General features: G+C 33.2%; 2 protein-coding genes across 3 annotated transcripts in view; one reads left to right on the top strand and one right to left on the bottom strand.

Annotated features, from left to right (window-relative positions):
* Positions 1-23,348, top strand: part of caly (ubiquitin carboxyl-terminal hydrolase calypso) — an 81,288-nt gene that overhangs the window by 31,170 nt on the left and 26,770 nt on the right. For both annotated transcript variants that reach the window (XM_069837403.1, XM_069837404.1), the window contains exon 8: positions 19,812-19,961. In XM_069837403.1, the coding sequence (XP_069693504.1) occupies positions 19,812-19,961 (150 nt within the window). The remainder of the gene's footprint in view (positions 1-19,811; positions 19,962-23,348) is intronic.
* Positions 408-18,596, bottom strand: LOC138707669 (uncharacterized). The gene is made up of 4 exons (XM_069837405.1): positions 18,499-18,596; positions 10,450-10,574; positions 6,038-6,319; positions 408-4,323 (listed from the first exon to the last, which is right to left on the bottom strand). Exons 1-4 carry the CDS (start codon positions 18,566-18,568, stop codon positions 3,712-3,714), a joined length of 1,089 nt encoding a protein of 362 aa, XP_069693506.1. The 5' UTR covers positions 18,569-18,596; the 3' UTR covers positions 408-3,711.

The raw sequence follows: 23,348 nt of genomic DNA on the forward strand, positions 1-23,348 counted from the left end.
TTCACAATATCAATATAACACTTATCATACTGCACCAATTACAATAATTCTGACAGAAGGTACTTTCACTCTACCATAGTGGAGGAGCAGCATATCTGACAAAGAAACGAGCAGGTCTAGGTTCAAATCCTTGTTAGGACAAGTAAGGAGGTCGAGTTGTTTTCTGGAGTTTTCCCTCAACCCATTAAGAGCAAGTACTGGATAACTTTCGGCGCTGAATCCTGAACTCGTTTTGCTGGCACTATTACTTTCATCTCAGATGCAAGATAATCATTGCAGCTGATAAAACATCATAAAATAAACCAATAAAAAACGACCACATTCTTGAATGTCCAGTGATCAAATCAGAACAAAGAACAGTGGTCAAGTTTTCAGAGCTGCAATGAGATGCAAGACAAATAGGATAATTAGAATTATTTATTATGGTGAAGTTAAGGCCATGAGGCCTTCTCTTTCACTTTACCATAAATCAATCTGAGGTACAATGTGATAAATTATTACAGTCAATGAGTTTAGCTAATAATACATGCGACAGATGTTAGTAATAATATAGCATAGTTTACAATTTGAAAATATAGACTACTCGTAATGTAATATATATAGTAATACAGAAAAATAACGTACAGAAAGTTAACAAAAGGATATTACAAACAAGAATAAATCTTAAGCTAAATCCTTAAGGGACAAAAGAAAATACTAAATTAATATGGAACACTAGCATACACACAGGCATAAGTATAATAGACATGTCTAGCTCCTACCTAATAACTCTCTAAGGTTATTTTGAAACTACGTTAGGGTCCAACAGTCTCTGATCTTGCGTGGGAGAGAGTTCCAAAGTCATGAAGAATATGCAAAAGTTCTATGTTGGAGAAATAGAAGTAGACCTAAATCTCTTGCTCTTGAGAATGACAATCTTTGGAATCTTGTGACAGTGTCGTGTATAGTTCCTGGGGTAGCTCAGTCGACAGAACATTCGTGCGCTAAGTGAAGGTCCCGGGATTGATACCTGGTCCCAGAACAATTTTTCCTTGAAATTATTCAAACCTGCTTTACAGGGAGCTACTACCTGAAAGCCAGATTTGCATAATGTATTCGTTACTGGAGGTACGTTAACAGGAAGCCACAATTTAAGTCACACAGAATTTGTGTGCACTCAAAGTTGGGTTCTGGTGCTTTGTCAGCCCATTTGAGTTGTGTGAATATAAAGGAGAAATTGTGACAGTGTGGTGTATAGTTCCTGGGGTAGCTCAGTCGGCAGTGCATTTGTGCACTAAGCGAAGGGTCCCGGGATCGATACCCGGCCCCGGAACAATTTTTCTTTGAAATTATTCAGTCTTTGGAAGCGTGAAGCAAAATGCTGGAGAGTGTACAGACTGAGCTTCACCAATATAAAATTATGTAGTAATATATATTTGAGCTAATTACTTGTTTAAATTCAAGCATAGCCTTATCAAAATACAAAATAAGCCTATTCAGAATAATAAATTGCGGCCACTGATTGTTAAACATTGCTTTAGATGTAGATCAGCATTGTTTCCATATTTGTGCAACTTTGATTTCTGTTTGGTTGAAGTATACCATTTGGGAAAGTTAGTCTATCAACAAATACTGTTGTTTCGAAATTAAGCCTCTTTAATTTATCCACGAGTTTCTAATCTGTATAATTGCTGTCTTCATTTACTATTTGCAAGATTTCAAGATTTTGTAATATTGGGAATCACTTGTCAGTTAATACAAGGTGTTGAAATAAACGGAAATGAAGTGATTGAGGATGCTGATCACAGATGAACGACTTCCATATAACTCATTTTATGAACTTTATACAATAGTATGCAGTTTGTATGAATTTCAGAACAACACATTATAATGATTGTTCTCCATAAATAATGTAACAATCTTCAAACACCAAAAGCAACCTTTCTCTGTTTCTTTGTTCTTAAGGGGACACTCAATTATATTTTGGAACTTTTTTCCTATTTGACCAATCTTTTTCAAATTTGGAGAAAAGGTTTAATATACACATGGAAAGTAACATGCAAAATCTCAGCTCATTAGATCCAATACTTTTCAAAATAAAAAATATTTCAATTTTTAATCAATCATTAATTGAAATATCACTTTTAATTATCATTTTTTATTTTTTGGCTTTGTGCATTTGACTGTGACTTCTCGATGAATAGTGGAAGAATTCTGCGTATTGATTTAGTTCTGTCAGGTAAATTAGTGTAGAAATTTAATTTTTCATTTCTATGACACTTTTTCTCCAATTTTTAAGTTGAGTGTCCCCTTAAAGTGGTTATAATTCTTGGAAATCATTATTTTTTGGATTATGTGTATTGCACGTGTGAGACTATATATAATCATAAAATGACACAATACAACACCCCTTATATTATCATTGCAGTGTAGAACATTGTAAGTTTAAATTCTTAAACATCTGAAAATGGGTAACATTGGGTTCTCTGGTATTGTGATGTTATATCAACTGAATGAGATTTAGCAGAAAAGAGACTGAACAAGTGGATAATTCAGACAGTACAGCAGCACCAACTATGCTCACCACTAGTCACTGAGCTTATCGAGCCATATCAAACAAAAGAGAATCGAAATGTTGCTAGTAAAATGCATGACTGTATTCTTTAAGAAGCTTCCAGGCTGCAAGGTCCATAACAAAATCTCCACAAGTACAAAGGGTTCACAAAAAAATGTCCACAAACTAAATAGTCCAACATTTAAAGTCCTACATACAATTTGTCTATGGAGTGAAAAAGCCACCACCATATTGTAAAGCCCATCATACGAAAAGGTTCATCATATGAAAGGTCTATACAAAAACGACCAACATACAAATTTGTTTAGTTACTAACTGTAATAATCTGTTGGGAATAACAATAGTGTTTCGTTGCTATAGCACTGATGAATCAGACTAAATATATTGAGATATGATCATGATTCATACACACTCAGAACAAGCATGGCTACAAGGACAATTCATTCACTATTCAGTATTTAAAAAAGAATCACTAGATAATAAAGAAATTTGCCACAGCACAAAAGAGTATTTTTTGAGAACAGTTTGAATTCCTTTCAGAAATACAAATGGAATACATATTTTTCCCAGAATTTAGCAAAGAAAACGGGTGCATGTATTATTTGAAATAAGGTTGGTACCGCATCGTCTCAAACACTTCTTTAATTTTCTCTCCTAAAATTAGGGTGCGTGGATTATTTGATGGTGTGGAGTATTCGTGTATATACGGTATATATTAAGTATAATAAAAGAGGAACATACTCTTGGAATCATCATTCATATACAAAGACAGTCATTTCTATTCAAGTAACTTCATACATTTTTCCATGGTACTGGTAGTGGATTAATCACTGAGGTTATAGTATCTTTAGCATTCAGTGCATGGACTCTAGCAACATATGGTGGAATGTTCCATCGGTGCATATTGCTAACATTGGTAGCATAGTGAAGTACAGCGAGTGTCTTATAATAATGTCACAATGTAAAATTGTTAAATTGTGTCTTACAAATATGAATTTTATTATACAAGGTAATTGTAAGGTTTAGAATAATGAAAGGTTATTAAAACTCTCTGAACTTGCTACAGTGCTCCATTGAAACTGTGTACATACAAGTTACAGTACGTCATTGGCATACTGTAGTTAATATAGTGAACACCCACTTAGCATATGTTGAGATCAGCTAATACCATGCCAGTCAGGACAATCATTTTGCTTTTTGCACACCTTCCGTGATGCACAGTAATACAAGTTGTTGGGACAGGCAAATCTATGCCTTTCCATTTTAGTAGCATGATAATAACAGATGTAATAATGGTGCCTTGAGTCAGGATCAGACATTTTTCCAGGGATAAGACACGGGTTGGTACTTGGTGTAGTGACAGTAGTGATCATGATACTAAGCGAACTTTCAGTTGTAATTTGCTCTTTACACTTGGCATAAATGCTCGCTTCACAGACATGTTTATAAGCATTAAATGCCATTTTTTCAGGACAGGTGTAAGAATACAGATCACGCGATGAAGCATTACACATGTAATATCTTGTACAGTCCGTCAGATTTGGCATTCTTACACCAACTGTGCATGGTAAATCTTGAGAATTACTTTTTATGGGCTTTGGTGATGAAGTTGATATTCTTTGAGTAAGTGGTGATGTTGATAAAACTGGAGGTAGAGATGATGTTGGTAACCTGTTAATATCAGCTGTGTTGTCACTGTTGAAGTATTGTATTTGGTTCACTAAGGTTACCAGTGTGGTTTTAGCTGTGACTGGATAATCCGTAATGTCCTACAAAATTACAAACAAAATAGGAAATTAATGCCTATATTTGCAAAACAATTGAAAATGCATTAGAATATAGATGCTACTAGTTAAAACAGTGAAACACTAAACTATTTTCCCATTTTGTTATTTCTAGATATCGGATTTATTTGCACTACAAGCTAAGAGTGCCGCCAATCATACAAGAGTAAATGTGGTGTTTGTTGGAAGGGTTTCTAAGCTTCATTAAAAAGTCTCCAAAATTTAACAATAGACAAATGAGCCTCATGGACTGAAACATGCATCTTGTAAACCATGTGCTGACATGTAAGTGGGAGATGTTGGTAATGGTATCAAAACAAAATACTGACGATATTGTATTAATGATCTTAAGTATCATTTACACATCATTGTGTGGTTTATAATATGCGTGCTCCAGTCCATGCGACTCATTTACCTATTGTTTGAGTTCAAAGACATGTGAATCAGACCTAGAAACTCAACTGACACAAGACCTGTGAATCAGACCTAGAACATATTGTTAGTTAGGTCACATTTTCTCTGTTTTACACACTTACTTTCAACTGTGCACTACCTACACAAACAGCCGAAAAGACGAATATTTTGACGATCATTAAATTTGTTCAACTAGTCATGTCTAGCACAAAAATTCTCAACACTCAATTCCTAAGCAAATTTTAATGTTTTGTTTTGTAGATGGTTGAATTTACTGGAAGTTCTGTGACACGAATTTAATTGTGAGTGCCATCTTTTAGCACCTTAGTTGCTATTTTGTTCTGTTCTTTAATATAGCCTACACCATTAATAAGGATGCTCTGAATTTGAGTTTTTCACGCAGCTAAATCATTGTGAAACATTTCAGTAACTTTTCTCTAATGGTTTGAGAATTACAATGGACATTAGAAATAATCAAAGGAAGTACCTTGTTATGTAGACAAATATAGGAAAACTCATTCCATATTGGAATGACTCTAATGCAAACTTGCAGTTTTGCTGACATGCCCTTCTGGCATAATGCCCTTGATCAATTTTATCTTTTGATACCGGTAATGAAATCATACGTTTTATTTCACTCACCATAGCTTGTTACACCAGATAAGTACAGCATGTACAAAATGAACTGAGACTGGATGCAAATTCTTTTCAGATTTGAAATAGGAAATAGGGGTATACAAGTAGCTGTAATTTTGATTTTTTTTTACATTTATCTTGACTCCAGTTTCCATTTCATTAGTCTATCAGTTAAGCTGGAGTTTTTCAAGATATCTGTTTAATGACTAAAACATCATTGCCATCAATTAATGCTGTTCTATACAAGCTTAAAATTGAATGGCGTCAGTCTGAATTTAGGGATGGGCGGGGAGCTGATTTTTTTTTTCCAGTTCTCTGTTGTAGCCTACATGCAACAGATAAAGACAGTATTTCAATTATTTGTGCTCCCAGAGTAGCTTAAGTAAGTTATCCCCCTTGGATACAATAAGATTGGTTAGCTATCTTGAAGAGGGAATAATATTAATACATTTAAGAATATGAATGCTTACTTCAGCACAGTACTTCTATTTTATGCTAAATAATGTTATTTGCTATTAAAATGAATAAATATTATAACAAAGATAAACTATACAATTTATTTTCTCCCATTTAAGATTGAGTGTTGGCATCACTGGTCAGGGCAAGTACTTATCTCTAGCTTTCAATCTCAATTATACATTTGCCTTACCTTATATGTAGCATGAGCAGTTTTGACGTTGGTAGTGTGGATATTGGGTGGTGTAGGTGAGAAGTAACTATTGTCACCATTCTTGTCAACTGTGGTGTGCTGGCTGTTATGGATGTTTTCCAAATTTTGCAATTTTGAAGCAAGAACTGCTGCTATGTCTGGAGCCGTGTTTGGAGTTTCTATTGGTTTCTTTTCAGAAATATGAATGTCCGTATTCACAATTCCGTTCAGACAGACATCATCTTTAGGCACTACACACATTTTTAGAAGAGGTTGAAAAACCTGAAAATAAAGTGAAGATTTTTAGCAAATCCATTTTGAAATTAACGCGAGATTCTTGTTATTTTTCTGAAATTGTTTTGTTCCCAAATGTTTCCCAAATTTTAAGTTTTCTACTATATACATTAGATACAGTCAAGAAAATTTTAACATAGGATTTGAAAGAGAACCATATTCTTTAATTAATTAATTAATTAATTCATTCATTCTCTCTTACTTCCTTTCTTTCTTATTTCTTTCTTTCTAATTCCTTTGTATGATCAGTTTCATTTCCAGTGATGGGAAAGTTCTGTGAAAGATACATGTAGTGAAATGCTGTATTCCATCTTAATATTTTACTCTTCTGTGAAGGGTGAATGGAGACATAGTCCATTGACAAACACGTTAAATGAGTTTAACTACTAACAGAATACACAATATTCATTGAACACTATACTTAAAAACTAAACATAATATAATGTCGTAAATGGAAATTAGGAACTGTTGTGATTAAAGCAAACTGACATAGAAGTGTAACATTTTGGAAAATGAAGTTGTAAAAGAATGGAAATATTTTAAAATTAAGAAATGGTGTATTTATCTTAGTCCTATTGTCTGCTGAAAAATCTCCTGCAAAATAGAGCGGACATAGTTTCTTAGCTGATCTAAGACAAATTGTAAGATGTGAAGAAAACAGGAGAATGTCACTGTAAAAAAGAGAGTAAAAGATCAAATTGATTAAAATACAGTACATTATCGTTGTTGTTGTTGTTGTTATTATTATTATTATTATTATTATTATTATTATTATTATTATTATTTCAATGAAAGATGGTTAGCAAGTCATACACTAAGGAATAAAAAGAGAGATTAGTTGAAGAAAAAACTGAATGAGGTAGAATCAAATAGAAAGAATAAAAACGTTGGAGATTATATAAGGGAATGAAGGAATTTAAGAATGGATATCAGGCAAGAGTAAATGTGGTCAAGGATGAGAATGGCGACTTGCTTGCAGATTCTCGTTCAATCGTGAACAGAATGAAAAACTATTTTGGACAACTACTAAATGTACATAGGTCAAATAGAAATGATCGGGATGAAATTCAAATACAAACTGCTGAGCCATTTATACCTGAACCCACACTTTCTGAAGTCGAAATTGTGTTAGAAAAGCTGAAAAATTACAACTCTCCAGGTGTCGATCAAATTCCAGCAGAATTATTACAAGAGGGTGGGAGCGCATTACTTAGCGAAATTTATAAGCTTGTACTTACTATTTGGGAAAAGGAAATTATACCAGAATAGTGGAAGGAGTCCATAATTGTACCTATCTTTAAAAAGGGGGGCAAGACTAACTGTAATAACTTTCGAAGAATATCACTTTTGTCAATGTCATACAAAATTTTGTCCAATATTCTTTTGAGAAAATTAACTCCATATGTAGATGAAATTATTGGGTAATATCAGTGTGGTTTTAGGCGTAAAAGATCGACTATTGTTAAGATTTTTTGTATTCGACAGATATTGGAGAAAAAATGGAAGTAAAAGGGTACAGTACATCAGTTATTCATAGATTTAAAAAAGGTATATGCCTCGGTTAAGAGAGAAGTTTTCTATAATATTCTCATTGAATTTGTTATTCCCAAGAAACTAGTTCGGTTAAATAAAATGTGTCTCAGTGAAACATACAGCAGAGTCTGTATAGGCCAGTTTCTCTCAGATTCTTTTCCAATTCACTGTAGACTAAAGCTAAAGCAAGGAGATGCACTATCACCTTTATTTTTTAACTTTGTTCTAGAATATGCCATTAGGAAAGTCCAGGATAACAGAGAAGGTTTAGAATTGAATGGGTTACATCAGCTCCTTGTTTATATGGATGATGTGACTGTTAGGAGAAAATCCACAAACTATTAGGGAAAACACGGGAATTTTACTTGAAGCAAGTAAAGAGATAGGTTTGGAATTAAATCCCGAAAAGACAAAGTATACGATTATGTCTCGTGACCAGAATATTGTATGAAATGGAAATATAAAAATTGGAGATTTATCCTTCGAAGAGGTGGAAAAATTCAAATATCTTGGAGCAACAGTAACAAATATAAATGATACTCAGGAGGAAATTAAACACAGAATAAATATGGGAAATGTGTGTTATTATACATAGGATGTATAAAACAATTACATTACTGGTTCTTCTGTATAGTTGTGAAACTTGGACTCTCACTTTGAGAGAGGAACAGAGGTTAAGGGTGTTTGAGAATAAGATGCTTAGGAAAATATTTGAGTCTAAGAGGGATGAAGTTACACGAGAATGGAGAAAGTTACACAACGCAGAACTGCATGCATTTTATTCTTCACGTGACATAATTAGGGACATTAAATCCTGACGCTTGAGATGGGCAGGGCATATAGCACATATGGGCGAATCCAGAAATGCTTATAGAGTGTTAGTTTGAAGGCCGGAGGGAATAAGACCAATTTAAATACTGTGATTGTTATTGTCTTCATTATTAATAAAATTTATACCTAACAGATAGGCCACCTGTTGGGATGGATACTGAATATTTGGGACAGGGGTTCAACATCCCCCAACAATTTCTCAACTGTAATGTTTAATTTTCTTTATTAATTTGTTATTGTTACAACTTTTATTAATTTAATGGTGTTCCTACATCTCAATAATGCAGTTATTTTTTAATAACAGTGTTATTATTTGACCAATATTGTATGTTTATTCATAATATGACATTAAGTGTACTTTAATAAATTACATGGTGTTAATTCATATCAGTTAATAAATAGCATTTAAAAATAAATGTCGTAATCATTTTATTCATATTTTAACGTTTTTATTGATTTTGTATATTTCATAATATTCTGATTGTATAAAACTGTTTATGCTCGACCATGCCGAAATGTAGTAATTATACACCTGGTAGCAGTCCTTTAATGCATGTCATTAAAGTACACCTACTCATTAAAGTACAGGTGTTCAGCCAATGACAACTCAGCTTACAGGTGTTCAGCCAATGACAAGTCAGCTTTGTACCGTTATAAAACCGCAAGTATCGATTATTCTCGGTTATGCAATCGAAAGAGAATTAGCGAAAAGTCACGGAGGCTGGAAATCCAATACTGTCGCAGAAGGTTATGTTCTGTTACTATAATAATTATCGTTAATTGTAAATAATATTCAAATAAATTAAATTTGTTATCTCGTTTTTCAATGTCGAATTCAATAATCAAGGTTATATCAAGTTTAACGGGATTACATCAAGGTCAATGACATTATTGTTCCTCAGAAAAAATCAATACTTTCGCGTCTGCGCACATCTCACAATTCACGACCTAGAACAAGGTCACTTCCGATCTTGTCAGATACAATTAAAATGTATACATCTGAATAATTTCAAGTTAGAAATATGGTCGAGCATAAAAAGTTGTATGAAACTTGCCTATAATGGTAATTAAGACGCTTGTATGAATATTATGAAACTCGCGCTCGTTTCATAAACATCCATACTTGCCTTTTAATTACTATCATTATAGGCTCGTTGCATAATGTACTATTATTGTCTGTATTCCCCAGTAGCATTTCTGTGGAGTTAAAAATGTTACAAACTTCTATGATGTGAAATATGACTTTCAATAACATACAATCGTATACTTTGTTAGTGTACAAAACATGTTGATGGAATAACGGTCTATGTTGTGCGTCTGATAGTAAATTTATGAGCGGAATTACGATGTAACATTTTTGTTCCTCCTGCACAGTTAGCAGATTGTAACATAGACTGTTATTCGGCCCAGCACTTCAATTGTAGTTTTAAAGGCGTGTGTTAATAATTTATGATGTCATGAAACTTAAAATGAAAAAAAAATTGTCTAAGAACAAAGCTAAGACTAAAATAATGGGGATGATACTAGTCTTTATAGGGCCAAAAAACTGGCGAATGACTGAAGTCATTTGGCTGAAACAATACTTGACCACAATGGTAAAACTTTCTGAACTGTACCAATTTCCAACTTGATGGGTACAATAACGTAACACTTTGGTGCACAAATTTTTAGAATTATAGGCCTACACTTGTTTTGTTAACAGAAAATGCTACATTTTATTTTCTCGTATTTCACTTTTATGAAAATTGACTTACCAAACCGTAGTTGCAGTTTGCTGGAATCCAAACATAGCCCACAGACGAAAATGGGAGGTCAATGCAATAATAGAACCGGCTGTTGTCTTTTTCATCAGCCCGTCGAGTTTCAGGACAGGAACTTCCTGAAGGCATATTGATGTACAGAGGAAATGTTGACATTTATTTTCCTGATTGTGGTATTCAAGTATTTTTCAATACTTCAGTGGAGAAAAAAGTTTTCAAATTGAAGTAAGAATTGTCTTGTGTATGATCTTGGACAAAAAACAAGACCAGCTGTGATATGCAAAGTCCTCTTTGAAAGATTCCAGTTAATTTCGTGAGGGCTTAGGCTTATGTGTGAATGAATTTCTTTTGCTACGTCAGAGTTCCAATAATTTGTTGTCAATATTCCAAATGATACTGCTGCCTCAAACTCATAGTTTAGAGGTAACGTGACTGCTTAGTAAACGAGAGGTTACGAGTTCAAGACTGTTCTCTGTTTTTTCCTTCTTTTTTTTATTTTTTTATAGATGAAGTGTAATAAACACATAGCTAAGATATATACAAAGGATAAGTTAGGTGTAACTAAACACTGTAGAGAGCTAATACCAGAAAACAACGTGATTAACATGGTGTCAGACAGCGACATGAGAACACTAGCGCTGTCTAGTGGCTTGGTTTGAACAATGCTTCCAATATGTATTGCTTCAAATACCGTGCAAAGCTCTCTACAATATTTGATTGCATACATATCTAGGAGGGGTTGGGAGGAATTGTGGTAGGTCTATATATTATTACATGGGAGCTAAAGAAATCATTACATAAAAATCAGATTTACATTCTCGATAATTTAATTGTTATAACTATTGAAAGAACATTATGATGCTAATAATAATATAAGATGATTTAAAAGAGATATCACATTGGTGAAAAACATTAGACCTACATATTGCTTAATTGTCTCATTAGCTCTCTATTCTCCAGGTTACTGATGCATTACTTTTTTAGCCACTCGGTTCTTTTTTCCAGTCACTGTTCTACAACTTATTCTGTCACATTCATTTTTTACAAAACAATTGATCATTAAGTTAAGGAACTTATTAACGAAAATACGTTTACAATCTTTACATACTGAATTAGTTTGATCTATTTGTTCAAAAATAAGGGCCATTAACTTGGTGTTTACACCTTGACTGCTTGATGAAAGAATTTGTCTGAAGTTCGTGTGAAATGTTGATCGAATAATTTTAGTTAAAGAAACTGAATAACTTGTGGGAATTAGAAAATTAGCACTATCATACTTTTTATTTGCAATGTGCTGATAAATGCCTGTCAAGTTTTCAGATTTGAAACTAGCTAGTTCCAGTTTGCATGTCTCATGTGGTATTCTGCTACAACCCCACCCTGTCACGTATGCTAGTGCATTATCTGGAATCATGCACTTATCATGATTGCCCTCTTCAAGTTCAGTGGTATCTACAAAACTGTTTTCTGTTGCTGAATAACCATTGCAGATTCTAAATGAACTTCCTTCAATATCCTTCTTCGTAACTAAAAAATCACTGACTTCAATTTCACAGTTGCCTTTTTCTGAAGGTGTTAAGAGCTGGCAGCTCATAATTCCTCTGACGGCAGACTTGAATTTTAGCATTGTTCATGATCAATGAATTAAAACAGTCAAATCTATGATCCATTAACTCCATAAACTCAGGTGTTTGAAGAGCTTCTTCAGGCAGTGCTGAAATGACACACGAGTTTTTATGGCCTTGCTGACGGAATGACTTAGCACCTGTGCAGCCAAACAAATCCTCATGGGCGAGAAAAGTGGAAGTTCTATATGTTTTTGTCTCATCCTTGGGCATAATCGAGGATTCATATCTTTATCCTTATTATACAGTTCAACAACATGTTGCCTCTTGTATACCTCATTTTGTACGAAAGGTCGAGCCGCTTAAAGTTGTTTCGTACTGACTTTAGGAGATGTGGTGTGTCATTAAGGAAATACACAATTTCTCCATCTATTTCAGTAAATGCTTTATCAATCTCGCATCCCAATAAATTCCTCATTCTAATATTACTGGCTGCCTGGTCACTAGCGACTACTTTAGGAAAACAGCCACATTTCCTAACTTTGCGGATGGCTTCAAAAAGATCCTTTAGAACATCACCGAGCATGGAATTATTAGATAGGAAACATCCTATTATCTGCTTGTGGTTGGTTTGCAAGCCCCTAATCATAAATACTAAAGCCTGATTTGCGGGTTTCAATTCTTCATTTTTTGTTTGATTTTGACTCGTACAGTCCAAATTCGACAAAGCCATCGAATAAGTCTGATTTTGCATCATACAAGAAACTTTCTTTCAAAGATATCTCATCAAGTACAATGGAAACAACTCTCTGAGCTGGTGTCAGACTTCTCGATTTTATCTTAAGAAGTTGCATTATTGTCTCATTGAAACCTGGACCAACACCCAATTGTTGCAGCCAATTACAAAGGAGCAAATAATCGGTAGACAGAAAGTCTTCCTAAAGTATCGATATGCATTTGGTGAAGCATAAAGTGCCAGTGCAAAATTTTTGTCATACTTGGTATATTGCCTTCCCATAGGTTTTCTTTTTCTTAGCTTCAATTGAGATTTAAGGAATGAATCTTCTACCAGCGATTGAACACATCCTAAAGATGAATGAGGTTTTTTTTTTATATATTTTTATACCCCACTGACGATTTTTCAATATTATTTTTATTTCTCTCCATACTTCTTTTTGAAATTCCATGTATTTGTCCGTTATGTGTTTACTAACAATTTGGATTAACGATAACAGTCATAAATAATTACTCGAATTTAAGATGTAATTCACATTATTTATGTGGGGTGTTCTTGCTACTCCCCTTGGTAATCTGTGTCATAATTCCAGGATATAAAATTCAATCTGTAGCTTAATTTTCTTCATGTCTATGTTTGTCTGCCTCCAAATTATTTTATTTTGTGTTATTTGTAACAATTTTTATATTGTTATTTATACTAGTATGATCTTTCATTCCCTATTTTTTATTTTTTATTTCTGTGTGTTACGGCTTTTCTGAAAGTGATTTTGTTATAAATAATTATTAGATTAATTTTTTTTCGAGATGCTTTTTGTAGTATAGGTGGTGTTCGAATGCAGTATTTGAATTTCAGCAAATAACTAAAATTTGATGTATTAGTTTTTGTTACTTGGTTATTTAACAATGCTGTATCAACTACTAGGTTATTTAGCGTCGATGATATTGGTGATAGCGAAATGGTATTTGGTGAGATGTGGCCGAGGATTCGTCATAGATTACCTGACATTTGTTTTATGGTTGGAGAAAACTTCGGAAAAAACTGAACCAGATAATTAGCCCAAGCGGAAATCGAACCCATGCCCAAGCACAACTCTGGGTCAGCAGGCAAGTGCTTTACTCGACTGAGCTACGCCAGTGGTGATTTATTATTTTCACATTTTTATTTATTTATTTCTAGAAATAAATTTTTATTTTATTTTATTATATACAAATGTTATTGAGTTGCTCAATGGTTGTACGTATGGTATTCTAATATTTAATGTTCAATAACTAACTGAAATAATTTCCAATTTATGTTATAGTAGTGACATTCACTGCTTGTAAATGTGTTTTCCACCATGTCAAAATTATGTAGCATTAAGAAGTTTGTCTTGAAATGGAGAAGAGGCAAATTTAAATTTACTGTATACAGTAGCATGCAAATTAATCCGAACAACGTAATTACTTATGCAAAAACACTCAAATGGGATAAAAAAAAGGATCTAAGACATACCTCAGTAATCTTTGTGGCCTCCCTTGTTCCTAATAACAGCTCTGAGATGATTTGGCATGGATTCCACTAACTTCCCACAAATATTCTTCATTTCTTCATCGCGAAACCATATACCAATGAGGGCAGAGATCATCTTCTCCTTTGTAGAACAATCCATTTTTTGCATTCTTCTTTTGCAAATTGACCACAAGTTCTCAATGGGGTTTATGTCGAGTGAGTTGCCTGGCCAGGGGAGTACCTGAATATTCTTCTTGTTGAAGAATTCTGTAGTTTTTCGAGACGTATGGCATGGTGCCAGGTCTTGTTGGAACACACCTCTGCCATCTGGAAATGATTTTTGCAGTTGGGGTACGATTCTGGTTTCCAATAAGTGAATATATTTGTAAGAATTCATCATTCCCTTGATAGGTATTAATGCTCCAGGCCCTTCATGTGTAAAACAACCCCAAAACATTACTTTAGGGGGGTATTTGGGTGCTTGTTGGAGATGAGCTGCTGTTACTTTTTCGGATCCTTTCCGTACGTAAGAAACACGGAGGCTGTGGACCTCAAAATGAGACTCATCGGAAAAAAGTACATTCTTCCAGTCATTCACTGTCCAGTGTTGATGTAATTTTGCCCACATTAAGCATTTTTTGCACATAACAGGGGTTAGCAGTTGCTTCTTAATAGGCTTACAAGCCCTTCGTCCAGCTCCAAAAGCCTATGCCACACTGTTGTGACGTGAATATTCGCCCCAGTGGTAGCCATTAACTCGCGGGTTAAGTCGACAGCAGTTAATCTAGGATTTAATTTACTTTTCCTGACAAATAAACGATCATCTGCAGGTGAAGTCTTCCTTTTCCAGCCACAGTTTCCTTTTTTCTGGGGTGTGATGGATCCAGTCTCCCTGTATCGTTTTATGATCGAATTAACAGTAGCCAAACCGATGTGACATTCTGCAGCAATTTGCCTCTTTGTCATAGAAGAATGCTCTGCTAATGTTATAATTTTAGACCGTTTTCGTGGAGTTGTATCCATTTGTGAAGATGACAGAATGTACACAGGATTGCAGTATTAAGTCTTCAACACAACTGAAATGCTTATAAGTACAAAACGACAGGCAAAATGTCACATATTATAAAAAAAAATAATGACAGACCTTCAACAATAGACTTACACGTACTACAGATGTCAATTAAAGCGGTATGAGCAGCTGTGAGGCCAACAATGACAGAAAATGTAAAAATATGTCGTGTTCGGATTAATTTGCACGCTACTGTATGTTACCTTATCATGTCACCAGTAACATATGTAAAGTTCATTAATTTTGGTGTACATTTTCAACAAAATGGAACAGAACTATGTTTTTAAAATAGAATGATTATTTTATATTTTTACATTTTTTGTAAGTCTATAATCAATAATACATAAACTGTTTATATTTCAAATGCTTAACGAAGATTGATGTATGATTTTGATTGGGGTAATTATATTACCCCCCTTGGTAGTAGTAAGTTGTGAAAAACCTTGTTAGCAGGAAAGTTAAACACCTCATCTAGATCTGACTACTGCATTTGTGAACCCATTGAGCACAACTGTGAGAGAATACACACTATAATTAATTTTTGGCAGTATAATTATGAGCTTTGTATTAACTGTATTACCAGTAACTTAGTGACAAAATTATGAAGTTAGCAACTTTGGTAACAACATGTAGGGTCCAACTTACAACAATCAGAAGTTAGAAATAATGGTTCTGCTATTCACAGCTTGTTTGTAAGGCTGCTGTCTGCCTTCTGTAATTTACATTAAATATTTTAGAATACAAGAAAGACTACGAAACATTAAATACAGTACGTATATAAAAGGGTAAACTTACATATTTCTGTCACGAGGGAGTCTGAAAAAAGACACTGCTCCTTGTTGCCAAATATAATTCTTACAATGAAACATTGCACAAACAACGCCTGCTTTACACTCCATCATAGCTTCTTAGACAGGCAACTATTCTTACTTCTAGCTTGCTGGAGGCAACACAAGAAATGTTTCGATTCTCTTCTCATCAACTTATTCAAACCTTTCCGCTTGGAGCGCTGTTAGTCGATGTCACACATATGGGAGCCAGCTTTCCGGTATTAGTATCTAAAGTATTTGGTGCAACATAAAAATCCTCCATTTTAATGGTTATAATTATGATAGATTTTTTCCTCGTGTGAACCCAGGCACTTTCCAAAGCTGGACTTACACAAATTCATGCTACATTTTTGTAAGAATCTACATGATATGAAGGTGCATTTTTACATGGAAGTTATAGGACCCAGAGAAATAGGGCTTCCGTGTTTTCCCAACTTGACACCCATACTAATTATTAGGGTACGAATTTTTAGATCGTTAAAATGTAATTTTAGGTGCCTAAAATAGGCTTAAAAGTGTAGGAAATAGTCTCCAAAGAATTGAAAATAGGCTCTAACAAAAAATAATGTTTTCTTTAAAAACATGTTCCAAATCATTAGGAATTCACTTCCAGAAATTAATAATTTTAAATGCTTATACACCGTTACCACCACTACTACTAAAAGTACAAGAATAAGAAATATCTAACTAGTTATACATAAACTAAACAATTAAAAGTGAAAAATAAGTTTTAGACATAAATTCAGTACACAGACAAGTAAAATATAATCAATTTTTACCAAGCCTTGTCCGTTAATGTCCATAATTAGCTTCACAATAAATTACTAATACTTTTTCTAAATTTTCAACTAAAAAGCAATGCCGTCTGTCACTCAACACAAATTTGTATGCTGAAAATGAACACTCCACATCCACTGAAGTAATAGGAGCGTATTTCAATTTTAACATTAGTTGGACAGGAATGTTACATGGTAAACTGTGTTCTTCCCTGCTAGGATATCTCAAGCAGTACGCAGGTCCTTCAGTCCTACATTTCTCTGCAGAACTTCCTCCAGTTTATCCCGTACTTTATATCCAACAGAACCAGGAACACATTTGGAATTTAAAATACAAATTTTCGAAATAAGAATGGGTGTTTTGACCTATTAGAGATAAAGCATACTTCATAAGTCAAAACAGGCTTTGTCGTTAAAATAGGCATTTTTAGGCATTATTAAAATACAAATTTTAGGCATAGTTTTATATGAAACGTGTACTTGCAAGTTTTATGAACTTATCTTTTAAGAATTAAAATAGGTTTTTTACCTAAAATCCGAAGTCTGCTAATTATTTAATCAATTGATATGATACGCATTGGGTCCCATCCTTGAAAGTTCGTTGGAGGAATGATTCCTTTCTGAGTGAGATTGAAGCTTTGTTTTTCTAATCAAAATGCAGTATCTCCATCGAATGAACTAAGTGCGATTTAAGTTTTGCTCTTCTAATCAAAATGCAGTATCTTCATAACTGTGATTCATTATAACAATAAAATGATCAAAATTATGAAAACAGAGATAATTAAAGAAAAGCTTCAGTACATATTGCAACGTGTTTTTTTTTTCAGTATCAAAATGGTTGGAATTTTCAATGAATTGGTGTGTCAAAGAAAATAACGTCGATTACACTTTGTTTCCTACAATAAAGTGTACGTGCTTGATAAAATTTTGCTCTAAAATCCAGGTGAAGAATAGGTACGCGTATCTGTTTATTATTATTATTATTATTATTATTATTATTATTATTATTATATATATATATATATATATTTTTTTTTTCTGTGTAAAGAAATGAATTTTACATTATGAGTGTATAGGCCTGACACAAGTCTTGCCCAGCGTTTTTTATAATAAATGAACGCTAATCTCATATTTTGATAGTACTTATTAAAATAGAAAGTATTTTAATTCATATAAATAATGGTCATAAATTTATGTATGACATTAATATGCCTATATAAAATTTGCTATTTCCGTAGCAAGTTTTATATATCACAGAACGTGATAGGGTTAATATCACTATATCTTGCATATCTCAGTAGTAAATTTCCTTTTATTAACAATTTGCTCATTTTTTTTATTTATATACGAGTTCTGTTTATAATTTCTGATCGCAATTTTACAGCTACAGGTACTGAAATGGAGTAAAAGTGAAGTTTCATGTTCTGAAAGTTACATTTAGTGATAATTACAGAACCTCTCATTTAATTTACAATAAACTAATTATTGTTTAATTTGAATGTATTTAAAAATATATTGGAATGACGTGCACAATGAGTTTAAAATAAAACATCAAGAATTAGAAATAAGACATTACCTTGAATGTGATTCCTAAGACTAGAAGCGAGAAACATGACTGTCATAATGCTGTAAAGTGAGTTCATCATCAGACTGACGTTCTTTACTTGTCTGAAGCCTGTGTGGAACTGACACATTGTTGATCAACAGTCTGCTAAATGTTACTAACAGTACTTGTATAACTGTTCTTGAGACCTACTTTCCTGTTGACATTAAAAATTAGGTAGCTCGGTTACAGAGTCACATGAGTACAAACTAAAAGAAGTTCAAGTTGAAATACAGTTTGTAGAAGTAATCTAGATAATTGTAATTTCCCGTAAGTTTTCCCTGAAAACAGCATTCCTGAAATAATAAATTGTTACACAGTGTTGGGAAGAAATACATTGCAGCAGCTTAAACAGTTTTAGATGTTGCAAAAAATAAGTTGGATACTGTGAAAATAATGATGGATTCCATATGTGCTAAGTTTGGAATTTGTCAAAATTTTGAATTCAGTTTCAAAACTCCGAAATTTAATGTGTTATTGGCATGCAGTATTTCGATAAATTTTCAATTACATATATTTTTCGTTTCTTCGTGAGCTCCTTAATAATTTGTGCATAAAACATTCTTAGTAATTAATCTCTCATAATTATAGGATACATCGTACCTGTATCCCATTAACATCAGTAGTCATGATTGTATGAAATTAAATGAAAGCTCTCTTGCAAATTAATCGTCATATTGTTGAGTGAATAAATGTTACGAGCTTCAGTAACATCTGTCTTATGTTGGTAAGTTGGAAGAATAACATTAAGCACGAGAAATAGGGGAACAAATTTGAGGATATGATTTGGAGATACGAAGTTCTGCACCTGGAGGTGATTTATCTCAAGAGAGTTTCGATTAAATTTGGCGAATAAAGTAAGTGTTGATAAAAAATAAGCAAGACAATATTTGAGGCAGTGCACAAGAGAAATATTGCAGCTCTCTTTACTCTCTTTTACTGTAAATAACTGTGGAAAGGATTACACAGTGAAAATGATATTTCACAAAAGAAAAGGATTAATGAGACTGTGGTTATGGATAATTTATTGGAAAAACCATTTTTATTTTTCATTTATAAAAAGATGTAATGTGTAATGAGAAAGTGTACGCTATTTAATGATGCTTATTTTTTGTGTAAGTAGTTAAAATGTCAATTCAAGAACTGGAGTATAACGTTTCCTATTTTGTATTTAATTAAGTCATCAGTCAAAGACGTAGAAATAAGTTTTAGTTGAGAGAACATTAAAACTCTTATAATTGAAACTTTCATGTTGTAAGTATTTGTAATTTTTTGTATCTCTGCAGGCTGGGGCTGGAACTCAGGACAGAGTAGTCCCACATCAAGCAAAGATTTCAAGAAGTTGGTTGTTATCCGTATGGCAGGTGCTGGAGCAGCTGCAGCAGGAGTCACTGCAGGGGCAGGTCATGCTGACGACAAAGCAGATTCGCCAACAGGTAAGTGGCATGACTTCGTGTTTGTCAAGTAAGAAACAAAAAGAATCTATAAGTAAAGATAGTTCAAGGGGGAAAAATAATGGTGAGTTATGGAAGGGTAATTTAATTTAGATTTTACTAGTCTTGAGAAATATAGAACACAAAACCTTTGGGAGATTGGATCCACTGTACCTTAGTCTTTTTGTGAAAGATTATTATTGATGCTCAAAAACTTCTGCAGTCGAAAGCAGTGTCATAGGCTAAAACGCATATTAAATGAGGAGGAAGAATTTTGGTTGAAATTTTTCTCTTTATTGATGAATCATAAAAATACGACATTTTGAATGTTTGGTCCATCTTTGTCTTCAAGCAAAGAAGAAAGAAGGATTTTCTACTGATTGAGACCATTCAATTTAATCATTTGCAACATTACATTAAGGACAACCTGCCCTCCACTTTCACCTGAAAAAAGAGAAGATAGTTCCAGACTTCAGAATGTAGCGTATTCTGGTTTTTTTTTCTCCCAGTAATGGCTAAAGTCTATTCCAAAGCATTCTCAAAACGATTGTTTGGATAATACACTTTGATTTGTTGTAGTTACAGATTTTATTTTCTGATGCAACTTCCAATATTGCACTCTTGTAGCTATGTCAGACTACAAAGGCTGTGGGCTCATGTTTTAATTCGTCACTTGTTACTCATACATCAGACTTTCCATCTCTGCATGTTAGAGATATCACAGATATTTTTTCAACGAGTTAACAATGACTGTTGAATTTAGAAATTACTTGACAGAATCAATAACTAAGAGATTTGTATAATACATTGATATATGATTTAATTGTCATTCATTGTTATTTGTTCAGTCTCTATACTGAGGACATTATGGACACAAGAGATTACACAGTAGAGCTTCGATTATCATCGCTAATTCTTTTCAAGAAAATGCAATGTTTATTGAAATGATAATAATCGAATCATTTAAACCCATGTTACAGTGATATGTAAACATCTCTCTTTTAAATTATAACTGTGAACAAAATTGTGTGTTACAAGAAATGTTATTCGTTAACACTATCAAATTGATTTTATGGAATAAAAATTATTAATCCATTACGTTACTTGCAGGATTTAACAGAAAATCTTTATAGAAGCTGTAAACTGAATAAACATTGAATCACATTTTCGGATGAGATGCCATATTTGTTTACCAAATGTGAGAGTAAAATTAACAGTTGACACAGACGCCACAAAGTCAGTGGGCAAACAGAATGCTACTGGATGTCGTAATCACGTACAGAAACATGAAGCTGCTAACTAGAGATATACATTATGATGATTGCAAGCAGTAAAACCAATATGAATGCACCTGATTGGGAACTGTCACTTATATTAATAGACATATATCTTGCAATATTACCTACGCAAAGGACATAAGAGTTAATCATTCACAAGGTGAAGAGAGTTCCTTGTGATCTCGAGAAATGAAAGTTTATGAAGTAAATGACATCTATAATTTTGAAGCAGATTTGAGTTCTGGAGTTGCTGGATCATCTTACTTCTTTCGACTTCGTTATTTCATAACCTTCGTTCATTGATCAAGCACATAAGTGAATTCTCAAAAATGAGCAAATGTTGTACATCCAGGGGAAATGTACCATTACATGATCTTTAAAGATCTATGATTAATAAAATTTCAATGATAATTGAATTTATTGGTTTCCTTACAGAATGACGGTTAGTAGAAATTATGATAGTGGAAGATGATAATCAAAGCTTTACTGTATTTGGTTTCATTGAAAGTTTTAAAAATATTATGTCAAAAGTTAAACAAAACTGAGAAAATGAATGCTATATTATCTGATTTTCGAAACTTCAGTTAACCCAGGTTAGCAAAATGCAGTATCTTAGATAGCAAGCATTTGTTACAGTTACATAAACTAGAATAATTTCATATTTAACATTTCGATATTATGACTGATTCTAAATGTAGTTCTTGATAACTTGAAATGATACTCCTAGTTCATGTCATATTGTGGCAAAACTATTTTGATATAAATCTGGGTTCTTAATGTCTACTTTTTTACTTTTCATTAGTAAAATTTATGTATCGGTATATTGTTTCCACTTTCAGGAGAAGTTCTGCTTTTGGAAGTATTTCTAGCAATTTGTGTACTCGTTTTCAATAACAATTTGTGTATTCTTTTTCAATAACAATTTGTGTAGAAAATAATTAAAGCACCGTAGTCATCTCTGGTTCTCTAAATTAATACAGGGCAGTCAATAAAGAAGTTTGCATGCACAATCGACCAAACCCATCAGCCTTGGAATCCTGTTAGTCTGTTGAGCTACAATGAATTTCCTCACGATTTCAAGAATGATTTAGTTCAACTGTTTTTTTTTTACTAATGACTTAAAAAGTTGTTTTTTACTGGCAAGCCATGTTAGTCTCTAAGATGTTTGTTATGGTAATTTGTTCAATTTATTTTCTTGTTGAATAAGTTTTTCAGTTTATATAATACAGCAGAATTTTATATTGTATTTGTTAATATGTTTTTATTTGTACATGATACTTGTCATTTTCTATTCAGTTCACAACATTTTCATCACCTCCTTGATTGTTTGTTTTTCTGAGTTATTAGATTTGTATTTCCTGAAATTTGAGGACATATAATTCAGGTTTTACTTTATATCCTTCAGGAATATTGTTTTATTTGTAATGTGTGTACATTGCAGGATTGTGATCTAACCACAGAAGTGCCAAGTGTCGGACAATTCATCACTGGCCATGAAGCTTTCATGCCAAATGTTGATTCTGTTTTCTTGTCAGGAATTAACTAAAATATAGCTGTTGATTGGTAATATCTGTTAATAAAATGCATTCACTAATATATTCAGGATAATTTAAGAACATTTGTTCGCTTTTTTTTTTTTTCTCTCGAGAATTCGGGTTCCTTAAAAGCCATAAGTAAGTACAGGTGTATATGGGTTTTTAGATTTTTCACGGTGACTATGATCAGATTTAGGCTTTTAGGTATTCCACTGTGCCATGGAACTTGACATTTTTAGCGTTTCAGAATTACATATAGATTCCATCATCAGGAGAGCTAGCTAAGAAGAGTTCGTGTATTTTGTTGAGGTCATTATGCCTGGCTAATTTGGACGAATGAGCCACCTCTGTGGTCTTACCTATCTGTCCTGATGATGGAACCTGCATGTAGTTTCGAAACGTTGGAAATGTCGAGTTCCATGACATGATCGACTACCCAACAGCTAAATTCTGAGTCAGTCAGACATTAACAAGAACTTGGCACATACAAGATTTAGTTGGAATATATATTACAGGGATAAAATCTAACATTTGGATAATAATTGTTTTAACTATAATCCCGTCCTGAATTATTTATT

This window comes from Periplaneta americana, chromosome 10 (genome assembly GCF_040183065.1).
Source record: "Periplaneta americana isolate PAMFEO1 chromosome 10, P.americana_PAMFEO1_priV1, whole genome shotgun sequence".
NCBI lineage: Eukaryota > Metazoa > Arthropoda > Insecta > Blattodea > Blattidae > Periplaneta > Periplaneta americana.

Excerpts from the sequence above, each read along its gene's own strand:
- LOC138707669 (XM_069837405.1), bottom strand. The coding sequence starts at position 18,568 with ATGATGAACTCACTTTACAGCATTATGACAGTCATGTTTCTCGCTTCT. Across the intron at positions 10,575-18,498 it reads TCTTAGGAATCACATTCAAG|GAAGTTCCTGTCCTGAAACT; the intron begins GTAATGTCTTAT and ends ATATGCCTTCAG. Across the intron at positions 6,320-10,449 it reads CAAACTGCAACTACGGTTTG|GTTTTTCAACCTCTTCTAAA; the intron begins GTAAGTCAATTT and ends CTTTATTTTCAG.